General features: G+C 41.6%; 1 protein-coding gene across 2 annotated transcripts in view; it reads right to left on the bottom strand.

Annotated features, from left to right (window-relative positions):
• Nucleotides 1–467: 467 nt before the first annotated feature.
• Nucleotides 468–13108, bottom strand: part of LOC139530657 (beta/gamma crystallin domain-containing protein 1-like) — a 51992-nt gene continuing 39351 nt past the window's right edge. For both annotated transcript variants that reach the window (XM_071327243.1, XM_071327244.1), the window contains 14 exons: nt 10725–10851; nt 10575–10610; nt 9578–9753; nt 9254–9380; nt 8906–9051; nt 5419–5545; nt 5176–5205; nt 3476–3588; nt 3140–3272; nt 2824–2963; nt 2240–2363; nt 1783–1941; nt 1365–1530; nt 468–941 (listed from right to left, as the gene is read on the bottom strand). In XM_071327243.1, coding sequence (XP_071183344.1) covers nt 853–941; nt 1365–1530; nt 1783–1941; nt 2240–2363; nt 2824–2963; nt 3140–3272; nt 3476–3588; nt 5176–5205; nt 5419–5545; nt 8906–9051; nt 9254–9380; nt 9578–9753; nt 10575–10610; nt 10725–10851 — 1693 coding nt within the window. In that variant the 3' untranslated portion in view covers nt 468–852. The remainder of the gene's footprint in view (nt 942–1364; nt 1531–1782; nt 1942–2239; nt 2364–2823; nt 2964–3139; nt 3273–3475; nt 3589–5175; nt 5206–5418; nt 5546–8905; nt 9052–9253; nt 9381–9577; nt 9754–10574; nt 10611–10724; nt 10852–13108) is intronic.

Consider the following 13108-nt stretch of genomic DNA (forward strand, 5'->3'; position numbering starts at 1 on the left):
TTCATTGAAAGTGTAATTGAGATTCTTCGCCATAGTAACACCAATCAAGGAAACCATTTTTTTTGTAGATGTAACAGCATTTTGATGACATATTTACAAGACCGTGGTTAGCATGATACTGTAGCACAGTGTTGAAATTGATATTTAGTCATTCAACAAAATCTATACACCTGCAGAAGCTAATGTACTGTGCAGTGATGTCTGTAGAAAAATATTAAGTTGACTTCAAAAGACATGAAAAAACATTATTTGGAGAATGTAAGGAGTGTTCATCTATGACATGAAGAATCTGTGACCATAGAACAATAAGTGTGCTGAAAAGGATATACATTTGCAACATTGTTGTAAGAAAACAGATCTCAGTAATTGACTGGTAAAGTACCATAGAAAAGAGATTTGTGGATAAAATCAGCATCAACACAGGGCTTAAGTCATTGTAAATGATATGAATACAGGAGAGACACTAGCACATTCCCAAACAGTTATTATTTGAGCATACCAATGAGAGGTAAGTGAACAAATGAATTGTGGTATTTGTACAGAATCAATCAAGTCCTCAAAGTAAAATGCTGTGCTCCTTGCTCGATAGATTGTTCTATAGCCGTGTGTAGTTTTGTCTTCAGAGAGTAGATCACTGGTTTATGGTTGTATTTCACAAAGACAGTTTGGAATTTCTGCTCTCAAGCTCAACAAATGTTGCAGAATGTTTTGGAGGCCCACTGCAGACCAGCATCAAAGAGCACTAAGGCCCATGGAGAAACTTCATCAAGAAGCAAGAGTATGGGCCCCATGGTGGAGCTGCATCACAGAGCTGAGCTGCTGTGGAAGGGCAAGGGCCAGATGGACATTCCATTACAGGATCTCCAAAGACCATCTTTGGGTGTGTTTTCTCTCATCAAATGTATTGAGAATCACTTGAGTTTTGTCATAACTTTGTCCACCTGTGAAAAGAAGACAATGCAGTTAAAGGTGCACTCCAGGATCTTAAGCACAACAAATGTGTAACATACTATATGAATTGCAAAAAAAAAGTGGTCAGGACGTAAAATATCATATGAAATGGATGACGTAGTACACAAAACGGGAACCACGTTTGTCTCGTGAGCACCGCTTTCAAAACTACTGGCTGAAATGATACAAAAGTTTGAGACTGTATCTTTAGGTTTGGTGCAGGCTACCTATTCAATAGCTTGAGGACGTGGCAACATATGGATAATACAAAGAACTACACTTCCTAAACCTACCACCAGAAGGAGCCAGACTATAACTATGGGGACTGAGCTGAACGCCAGAGCTCCTATCTTTGTAGCTCTTAGCTAATGATAGTAGGGCTAGCTGAGAGAGAGCAGAAGAACTGATCTGACCTTTAATCTCCAGCACCAGGTCAGGTTTGAGGTGGCATCGGACCAGGCCGTCTGGGGTAATGCTCCACAGCTGGTTGTCTATCTCTGGCTCCGGAGGAGACACACTCAGCCTGCTGCCCGCCATGATAATGCTCCCTGATGTCTGCAGGCAACAGTCCTCCACCAGCTATAGAGACAGAGAATATGGGTTCAGATGTGGGTGGATTCTGTATGAATACAAACTGACAAGCATGGTACAGATAAAGTTTCATTTGATTTTAAATGAGAGATAATTGACAATTGCACTGGGATATGCTCAACACGTGATATGAAACTATGTTGAAAGAACGAGGAAGCCAGTTCTGCAACACTTGAAGTTGGTGGCGATGGAATGAGTGGAAATGATGATTCAGTGCAAAGGCTTGAGCCCATGAAGTACCTTGCAGCGTAGGACTCCGTCACGGTAGATCCAGATCTGGTCCACTCCCCCTGTCTCCTCCAGGGCCTGCACACGCAAAAGCTTGATTTCATCCAGAGGCCCTGACAGGGTCATCACATAGCCCGTCTCCCTGCTCCGCAAACGGAAGTACACCTGCTTCTGTAGAGGGCAATAGGCAAACAACACACTTAACATTAGCTTGACTAGGCTAGATTAGAGATCTTCTCACCCGACAGTGGTCATTATCCAAATCCTAACTTGAGGTGGCTGCATATTATTTGCATTATGGGGTAATTCATGCAGTGATGGCAAAATGAGATTAGTGCAAAAGTTGAGTTGCGTACACAGATCTCATGTTAGGATGCAATCCATTGACTGTTGTTTAGTTATAGGGAAAACTGTATTGGATAGACAGCAATATGTGAATCTAAAATGGAACCATGCCCCGCTTTCATACCTGCAATAGTGGTCGCAGGGATCCGATTCGCGGCCAGCTGCTGAACTTACACCAATCATCCAGTTGGCTTGGCAGTAGCAGGATCTGACGGCCCCGGTGGTTACTACCCTCATACAACACCCAACTGTAGGACAGGAGAAATCAATCCAACACAGTCAGTTGGTCTTCTTATACAAAATCTCTGACACACCTCAAATGTAAACAATCAACCTTCCTACACCGTTTCAGTTTACAATAGCCCAGCAAAACTATGGGCTCTATTCAATCCGTATCGAGGAAGTTCAGCTTTACTGTGCGATTGAAATTTAAAGGCAATGTTCCCGCGTTAGCGGAGACTGCATTCACTGTAAACGCTGCACATGTCGGCTCAAACGGAAATGACCTTTACATTTATATTGCGCAGTCTGCATCAATCTGTATCAGGGATACAGATTAAATAGAGGCCTGGTTGATGGTTTATTAGGTGCTTAGACAGTGCTTCAACCAACCAAGATGAATTGTAAATGAAACTCTCTCTTTAAAATGTTAATGTTTGTTTTTAATCGTCTAATAAAAACGGTCAAATCTCTCCAGGTATGACTTACATTCCTCCGTGGATCACCAGGGAGCGTATGCGTCTGTCCACCCCAGCCAGCTGCAGGTTCACCGTCTCTCCCGTCAGCACCACCCTACGGCCTCTACAGCCAACCTTACTGAACAGCGTTATGGACGGGAGGGAGAACTCCTGGAGAGACAAGGGGGAAGGGGAGGGTGGGTAAAAACGTGAGCTTATACATCATTGTGGTATTGTAGGTACAGGACATCTCTAAGATATGCAGTCACTTTACACAGACATGACTTAGGTTTACAAATACTGTACACGTGTAACCCATGCCAACGCTCATAACCCACTCTACTCACATGGCTGATGGTCTGTATGGAGCGGATGGTAGAGTCAGGACCCAGACAGCCCATTGACTCAGTGTTGGGGTAATCTCCCTCCTCCAGGACAAACATGTGCTCTGTGAACTGGGATCCCTCATATGCCACCCAGCTGGAACATAACATAGAGGCACACAGTCAACATAGCTCTCTCCAGTACTAAGTCCTCTTTGAGTGTTCAGAGGGCATTTGGACAACTTCGTCAACAGAAAAGGAAAGCCTACACTTTCAGTATTTTTTTCCTATCAAAAGGCACAGTAAAAGGTACAGTATTGATGTTTACATGCTGCATTTAAAGCAGATTTTTTTGCTCACCTCCCAGCCAGTACTCTACAGGAGCCAGGGGAGAAGTCTTCCTCCAGGGATACCACACTGTCCTCCAGTACCACCACTCTGCCCTGGAACCCAGGCTCTGAGAACAGCTGGACCTACAGTACATACACCGGAGACTGACATGAGACAGGGCCGCCATAATGTACAGTCGATTACAGGTAGGTAGTGGTGGCTGGAGAAGTGGGTATACTCTAATTTTGCCAAAAATTTCCTCAGCGGCCCTAAGCAAAGGTGCCCTGTGTGAAGAATTCTATGAGAAACAGTGACATACAGTCTGAATGACCTAAAATTATAAATCCATATTGGTCTTTCACAGTTAGGCCAACCCAAGCTGTACTGTGCAGTAGTCTAATAGTAGGCCTACAATTGAAACAGATAAATGATGCTGTCAACCAAGTCTGAAATTCACAGGTTTAATAGTAAAACTACAAAATTGGATGTTCTAAGACCACAACAATGCTTAAACCACATCAGCACACCACTTTTGAGGTCTGGGGAAAATATAATCGTTTAAAAAAATATATATATATATTGTGTAGTTACCCTTTAATTCAAATGCTCGGGCACCTAGCACTGTTGTTTGGTTAGTAGTGTTTTTTTGTAGCACATGAGATGGAGTTTGCAAAACAAATGTCCACAGGATTGACGCGAATAATATAATTCTGCCAGGTAAGCATAGGCTACTTTGTAGCTAGTTAACATTTGATTGAGAAGATTTTTGGGAAAGACTTTCCCATCTACCACAGGGGTGTCAAACTCATTCCATGGAAGGCCGAGTGTCTGTGTTTTTTTTCTTCTTCTTTCAATTAAGACCTAGACAACCAGGTTAGGGAAGTTCCTTACTAATTAGTGACCTTAATTCATCAATCAAGTACAAGGGTGGAGCAAAAACCCACAGACACTCGGCCGCTGTGGAATGAGTTTGACACCTGATCTACCAGAAGACGGCTAGGCCTATCATTAGCATCGCTATATTTTTCCATGTTCCTTAATTGTTTAAAACCTGGACGTTTTACTTCATATTATGAGGCATGCTTCAAAGTAGCCTGTAGCTAAAATCCCACCATAGAAACTTCGAGCCAATTATTTTATAAAGACGTCCTCATATGCTTTCTCCTGTTCTATTGGTTCTCTTTTAACTTTCTTTCATTGTTTAGCAGCTAAAGGCATTATCCTAGTCATTTTAGTAACCCATGATCGTTGTTGCATCTTTAGATCTCCCCTCTCTACATTTCTAACAGATATTTCCAACTCGGTCCATGAAACCGCTCACACGTGTGGTATGGATTTTAGAACAGTGTTTTCCCGCAAATTGCATTCTGGAACATTTGCACCGTTCTAGGTCTACCGCCGTGTGCACATTGCTGTGCTGAAAATGTGAAGAAATATTCGTTCAGCAACATTTTACGCTAAACATTCTGATCTGGTCCACCAGCCTTGTAATTGATTCGGGGTATATCTCCACTCCACTACTTTCATACGCATCATGGGGATTAAGAAGTGAGTACACGCAATGCCCACTGAAAAATAAGTGGGTATACGGCGTAAACCTGCTTATACCCTCCACTATACCACTGCACGTAGGCTACTCTTCATGCAAACTGATGGTATAATCACTCCCATACACTAATTGACTATGTTAAGATAGTTAATACTATTTGTTTATCACTATCTGACTTTACCTTGAACTTGCTTGATCCACCCAGGTTATCCTGAAAGTAATAAAGAAAATGATGGATTACATTCTTTATCGTCACTGGATAAACAATTTCAAAGTATCCTCACCAACCTCATAACTTATCACTGTCATGCAAGTAAAAACTTAGTATGATAAAGTATGATACTATAAAGGGGTTACTACTGTGATTATTACTTTACAACGGCTTTCCCTAGTCCACCCATTAAAAGTTATTGGACATGTTTACCTGGAAAACTGGCTGCAGTGAGGAGATCTTGAGGTTCTGTCCTCCCCAGTCCTCTGGGCTTCCGTAGAGGCCTTTCTCTAGAACGTAGAGCTCTCCGGAGAACATTGGGTTCTCAAAGGCAACCCACCTGTTTAGAGCACACAACAGGTTGGAACTGGTAAATTAACACTTACAGTAGGACACCCCATAATACGGTAAAATGTTACAATATAAACATGTTGTAAATAGCATCATTTCCTCCCGTATTACATAAACTTTAAACAGGTAGTCTGAATATGATCATTATAGGCCTTATCATTTGACTGTAGTCTCTAGTCCTCTAACTTCACTGACATTTTCAACCTCTCCCTGACCGAGTCTGTAATACCTACATGTTTCAAGCAGACCACCATAGTCCCTGTGCCCAAGTAACCTGCCTAAATGATTACCGCCCTGTAGCTGATGGTGGACTACAGGAAAGGGCGGGTCGAACAAGCTCCCAATAACATTGACCGTGATAGTTCACCAAAGAACTATCATGGTCCAAACACACCAAGACAGTTGTGAAGAGGGCACGACAAAACCTTTTCCCCCTCAGGAGACTGAAAAGATTTGGCATGGGTCCCCAGATCGTCAAAAAGTTATACAGCTGCACCATCAAGAGCATCCTGACCGGTTGCATCTCCGCCTGGCATGGCAACTGCTCGGCATCTGACCGTAAGGCGCTACAGAGGGTAGTGCGTACGGCCCAGTACATCACTGGGGCCAAGCTTCCTGCCATCCAGGACCTATATAATAGGCGGTGTCAGAGGAAAGCCCAGAAAATTGTCAGAGACTCCAGTCACCCAAGTCATAGACTGTTTTCTCTGCTACCGCACGGCAAGCGGTACCGGAGCACCAAGTCTAGGACCAAAAGGCTCCTTAACAGCTTCTACCCCCAAGCCATAAGAGTGCTGAACAATTAATCAAATGGCCACCGGACTATTTACATTGACACCCCCCCCCCCATTTGTTTTGTACACTGCTGCTACTCGCTGTTTATTATCTGTGCATAGTCACTTCACCCCTACCTACATGTACAAATTACCTCGACTAACCTGTACCCCTACACACTGACATGGTACCGGTACCCCCTGTATATAGCCTCGTTATTGTACTGTGTTACTTTTTATTATTTTTTACTTTAGTTTATTTAGTAAATATTTTCTTAACTCTTCTTGAACTGCACTGTTGGTTAAGGGCTTGTAAGTAAGTGTTTTCGGCACATGTGACAAATAAAGTTTGATTTTATTTATAACTTAAATCACTAGCTGTAACTCCATTATATTACTACCAAACCACCAGCCCTGGCATTAGATGTCTATATCACTAGCTGTAGCTCCATACTAACCAAACAAACCGCCCTGGCATTTTGAAAGGCTATAAAACAATTAGTGAGTAAACAGTAGAAGGGTATGAAGAGATTATGTAAGGGTTATCCTCATTCAGTTGTTCATTCTGAACTACATAAGATGTAGGATTATGCTCTACGAGGCCGATTCCGTTTTAAGAATGTACGCCTTTCCTACGCACTCCTCAGCATTTGGTATTCAGACTTAGCTTATTCAGTCGGGTAATGCGCTCTGCAGGTGTGGCTACCTTGCACGCTCTGAATACATCCCTCCCACTTGCCAACAGTTTTTCTCTGGGAGTTTTCAGTACATGTATCTTAAGCCATCCTTTTAAATACGGTGTACCTTATAGTAGGAATTTTGGCAACAGACTCGAGAGAACAGGTTCAGAATAGTAGGGATCAATTAATGAAAGACATTTAAATATTTGCATACTCAACTCCGTTTCAGCAGGAATTGGTAGATTTATAAATACTCTGATCTTGTAGGTTATTTAGGTTTAGGAAAGTATTTATGAATCCTAGAAACTGGTTTGGGGAGCCTTTATACACGAAATAAAGAAAACAGTGGTTTGATTCATTCTGAAAATAACCCATGGTAATGTTGGAAGGTTAGTGAACATATAATTATAATAGGGAGAATAGTGTACAATAGTACTATACACTTATGTTTTGCCTGCACTAACCATGGAACAGTGTGATGACACGGCCAAGTATTGTGCTATGTGTCGGGTTCAAACGGTTACGGCTTGGTCTGCGCTCCGCTCAATAACGTTTTAATTAGCCTACATATATTTTTTTATTATCAACTGTTACTAATGATCCTCCGCAACAACCACACAACCGTAATGGCGTTTACAGAGGAAGCAAACTAAGGTAAACAAAACAATGTAATTGAATGGAATGATAATGTAGGCTACACCAACTGAAGGGAACTAACAGTAAATTGGCAGTTAAATATGTGTGGTTATTAGGCCTACTGACGGTTGATAATGAAAGTGGCTAATATTTAACATGATAGAAATAGGAGACAGAGAAAATCGAGGTAACCTATAATTAAGACATTCGAGAGTGCCCATCCCTGCATGTTAAAAGGCTGTACACAAAAAATTCTGCATAATGGCACAGCATTTCATAAACTTTACTGTGGGATATGCTTGATATACTTCAGTTTGCTGCCATACGACTGGTTTCACATTAGTCTCCAGCGATTATAAGGTCAAATAGATGCAAAACAAGTGTTATTTAGGCCTATATTTACAATTCCCCTATCCAAACGGATTACTCATTTACCTGGCCCTTATCAATAACTCTTATGAAGTTGCAAATTACAGTGCATGGAGAATGGTGGTGTAAATGTGGTAGAATTATTAGAGAATTAAGTAAAGTTCAGAATACACCTCTGCCACACCTTGATTTCTTAGATCTAACTATGTGAGAATAGCATGCTATTCTCATGCTTAAGTTCAAGGTCAGAGTACGCATAGAAAGAAAAGTGCATAAAAAGGGAATTTTGTTCCATTTACACGCACTTAACTCGGGTCAAAATCTGGCCCTACATAACTAAATAGTTTGGGAAGATACATTAAAATGGAAGTGAAAGTTCTAATTTCATTCTAACACAGAGATTTTTGTGATAGCTTATGAACCACTGAGACAACTGAATATACCATATACAAAAAAGCACCGGCATCCATCCTGCTAATAGCCAACGAAGCTGAAGGTGATTCAATTCATGTCTGGAACATGGCCACTCCCTTTCGAAAAACGTACAAAGCTCATAGAGTTTTAATATTGACTCCAGTACTGTGCCTTTACACCCTAATCTCATCTTTTAGAATATAAAGCCCTAGAGAGCACTCTCATTCCTCCACCCATTGTCTAACCTTCAGTATTACTTTACTAAGCGTGACATTCACACACCTCTTTCATGTTTGTGCCCTCCAGTGCTGTATGTGAGTGTGTGTTCATTAAAAGCTTGCAATAAGAAGAAAGAGGATAGGAGAGACACACCTATATATCTCTAGCACAGCAAGCCCAAGCCTTGGTGCAGTTGTGACACCGCGTTTCAGTAGATGCAAGGCCTGCTACATAGGACTGTCAGAGAATTTGACTTACACTCCACCCTGGACATTGATGGACTGCATCTTGGGGCCACAGCAGGTGTCCTCCATGTTAGTGACAGGCCCCAGCAGGTCCATGTGAACCCCTCTCTCCCCAAAGTCCCTCTCACTGAACAGCTTCACATGGGGAGACAGGAAGTCCTACAACACAGGGAATGTACACACAAACACCATTCAAATGGCCCCTCTGGATTAACAAGATCAAAGTAGACCCATCTTTTCAACTTCCTGACCATTCATACTTTGAATCATCAAAACCAATCAAAGACAGGTCGGAAATAGATGAAACAGATTTAAACCATGGTCATGTTCACATAGCTCTGAATAGAGTTGCAATACTTACAGTGCATACAGGGCGTAGTGACAGGAGCTGATCTCCGTAGCCTCCCCACTCCCTCCAGTCAGGGTACTCCCCCTCCTCCAGGAGATACTGGTGACCCTCAAAGTCAAGCTCATCATAGCCCACCCAGCTACAGGGACAATCAGGAGGGTGATGTTCGTGTACATACAACTCAATACAGTACAGAATTAATATCCTGTTAATCTGTGTTATGATAGGTTAATATGGGCAGAAGGGGGTCATTACATAGTTAGATAAGATACACAATTCTACAATACTATCCCTTACTGTACAGTATCTCAGCTGAGATCAACCACAAGTACGTACAGTCCTCTGAGGATCTTGAGGGATCCCACAGAACACAATGTCTTCCTTTTGACTGGATTCCCTTCTTCCTCCTCCTCCCCCCCATCTTCCTCATCTCCTCCCTCTCTGAAGTCGTACACATCATCGTCAATCTCCACACACTTGCCCTCGAAGCACGGCCTCTCGAACACCAGAGCCTGAGGGGGAGAGAAGGGGTTCAAGTTTAGGCTGATGTGCTGAGGTGGGCAGTGTTCTCCATGCCGTCCCCATCCCCATGCCAGGGCTGCATGCTCCTCATACCACAGATTCCAGCTCCCTAGGCCCTGTGCCATCTGGCCAAAACATACTGTATTTCACCACTGCCTGTCTGTCAGTGTAATTTAAGCCCAGATGGCTACGTGGTACTTTTTCCTTACCTATAAATCAATCATATGCTTGAATGGATACACAAATGTTCAGCACATACTGGGCCAGAAAACTACATTATCAGCCTCTTGAAATGCATAAACTGTGCTTGCATATTTCTACATTTTAGATTGACTATTGAACTTGACCTAAACAAACAGCTCTACTGGTAACCACAGGCCTGTCTTCTGGGTTAGACAGAGAGAGTGAGAGCATGCAGAGACAGCACACTGGTGCCATGTGTCCATAGAGCTGCCAGTGCACACATAGTTCTCTCACTAGTCACTGGCCAATTCACCTGCAACAACAGGCCTGTCTGTCTGATTCACAACGGACAGATTTGATAAGGCAGAGGATTTAGGATGGCAGCGGTGCTATAATAATATGCCATGTCATCATATCATAGCTTGTCTTCAGCCATGTCACAGGAATAACATTTTACAAGCCTTTGGTTATTATGAGTTTTGTGATAAGAGGCTCTTGCAGTTGTTGAAACTTCCCACTGTCATTCACTGACTGTATGTTTATTTTTTTCATCCTTAAACATTGATGTAAATATGAATGGCCATGGAAATAGCTATAAAACAGAAGAATTCACAGAGGGGAAACGTACCTTTACTTCATTAGAATGCTCCACCTTTATCCCACCCTGTAAGACACGGAAAACCACACAGTAGGCTTTTAACATCATAAAGATAAAACAGTAGAAGCTATATGGGAGAAAGTGATTTTCAGAAAATAAGTAAGAATGCCATAATGATACCATTTTGAGGGGTTTCAGAGATCCGATGAAGGGCTGAGGGAATCCCCAGGCCTCTGGACAGGGATACTCTCCCACCTCCAACACCGCTAGCAGACCCCCAAACTCTGGGTCACCATACACCAGCCAGCTACAGGACGGGGAAAAGGCCCACACACACACACACGCACCGCATACAAAGATTAGACACTAAGTGATGTACATCACACCTTTGTTTTTCAGCTCCCATGTAAATATTAATAAAAATAAAAAATCCCAATACAAGTTCAGGGTGTTAGCCCCGTGATTCTCCTTCACACCTGAGAAGACAGACATGAGTAGATATCCTAAACTATATCTAAAATGACGATATATGTGACTCGTTTCAGGAAACTAGACGTATGTTGCACGTCACTACTTCACAGGAGAGCCATTTGAACGCAAACTTTTTTTTATTTTGATCAAAATGCGTTTTTTGGCAGAAATGCCTTCTGGAAAATGTGAACTTCATGTGTCTTAACTTCTTGCAACTATAGGGGGTGCTGTTCTGCATTAGCATATTTGGGTCTCCAAATTAAACTGCCTCGTGCTAAATTCTTGATCGTACAATATGCATATTATTGTTATTATTGGATAGAAAACACCTTCTAGTTTCTATAGAAGTTGGAATTTTGTCTCTGAGTGGTACAGAACAATATCTACAGCACTTTTCATGACAGGGGTCAGATTTCAGAAATTTTTACCCCTGATCTGGAGTCTGTTTTTAAGGCGACAGTGAATGCTATGAAGAAACCGACACTGCCTACGTCTTCCTCTGGGTGTCTGTACGTCATCACGTTTTGAATGGAGTCTATTGCACAATCCCAGCCCATATAAAACCACAAAACGTGGGACTACCTTTCTCTCTCTCCGCGCGCCACAAGCAAGATGGGCATCGGACCTGCCTCATTCCAAATCGTTGTTTAACTAGTTAGATTTCTCCGGTCATGTTTTCAGTCGTTATAGTTGTTAAAAACATCATAATGTAGTTAATTTGAACCGTTTTATAGCAATTTATATCCGTTTAGTGCGATTTTGAGGAATTTCTTTGTCGTGCCCTTTTTAGCTTTGGAAACGTTTCGGGGTGTCGGTCGTTGGTGGTGGACATTTCGAAGGACAGAGGACATCTATCGACCAAAAGACGTTTATAACATAGAAAGGATACATTGCCCAAGAATCTGATGGAAGAACAGCTCAAAGTAACCAATATTTAATATGATAAATCGTTGTTCTGTCGAAATATTTTAAACGCATATTTCGCCATTTTGTTTGTTATCGCGTCACTTGGCGAACCCTGTATTGAAAAGTAAGGATAATTTTAAAAATGTAAGTCAGCGGTTGCATTAAGAACTAATTTGTCTTTCGATTCCTGTCAACCCTGTATTTTTTAGTCAAGTATATGATTAGCTTTCAATTAAACTAGATCACTCTGATAGATGACGTCAGACATATTGAGGCTTGATTTCCTAGTATTTTTATTGTGTAACCACGGTTTTGTATGGCTAAATATGCACCTTTTCGAACAAACTGTATATGTATGTTGTAAAATGATGTTACAGGAGTGTCATCTGAAGAATTCTGAGAAGGTTAGTGAAAAAATTAATATATTTTGGCGGTGATTACGTTATAGCGCTCTTTGGCTGGAATCGATGCTCTGGTAACGTTTGCACATGTGGTATGCTAACTTATCGATTTATTGTGTTTTCGCTGAAAAACGCTTAGAAAATCTGAAATATGGTCTGAAATCACAAGAACTGGGTCTTTCCATTGCTATGCTTTGTCTATTTTTATGAAATGTTTTATGATGAGTAAATTGGTCATACACGTTGCTCTATCTAGTAATTCTAGTCGATTTGTGATGGTCGGTGCAATTGTAAACTGTGATTTCTACCTGAAATATGCACTTTTTTCTAACAACACCTATCCTATACCATAAATATGTTATCAGACTGTCATCTGAAGAGGTTTTTTATAGGTTATTGGCTATCAATATCTTAGTTTAGCCGAATTGGTGATAGCACCTGAAGGAGTAAGAAACTGATGGAGTTAGAAAAGTGGTGTATTTTGCTAACGTGTTTAGCTAATAGATTTACATATTGTGTCTTCCCTGTAAAACATTTTAAAAATCTGAAATGGTGGCTTTATTCACAAGATCTGTATCTTTCATCTGGTGTCTTGGACTTGTGATTTAATGATATTTAGATGCTACTATCTACTTGTGAAGCTATGCTAGCTATGCTAATCAGTGTGTGGGGGGGGTGGGGGGTGATCCCGGACCCGGGGTAGAGGCTCGTGAAAGGTTAATAACAAACATGTATGTCATCTGTAAATAGGAAAACAAATTGTTAAATTACGAGCCTAGTTGGTTT

Source organism: Salvelinus alpinus, chromosome 9 (assembly GCF_045679555.1).
Source record: "Salvelinus alpinus chromosome 9, SLU_Salpinus.1, whole genome shotgun sequence".
NCBI lineage: Eukaryota > Metazoa > Chordata > Actinopteri > Salmoniformes > Salmonidae > Salvelinus > Salvelinus alpinus.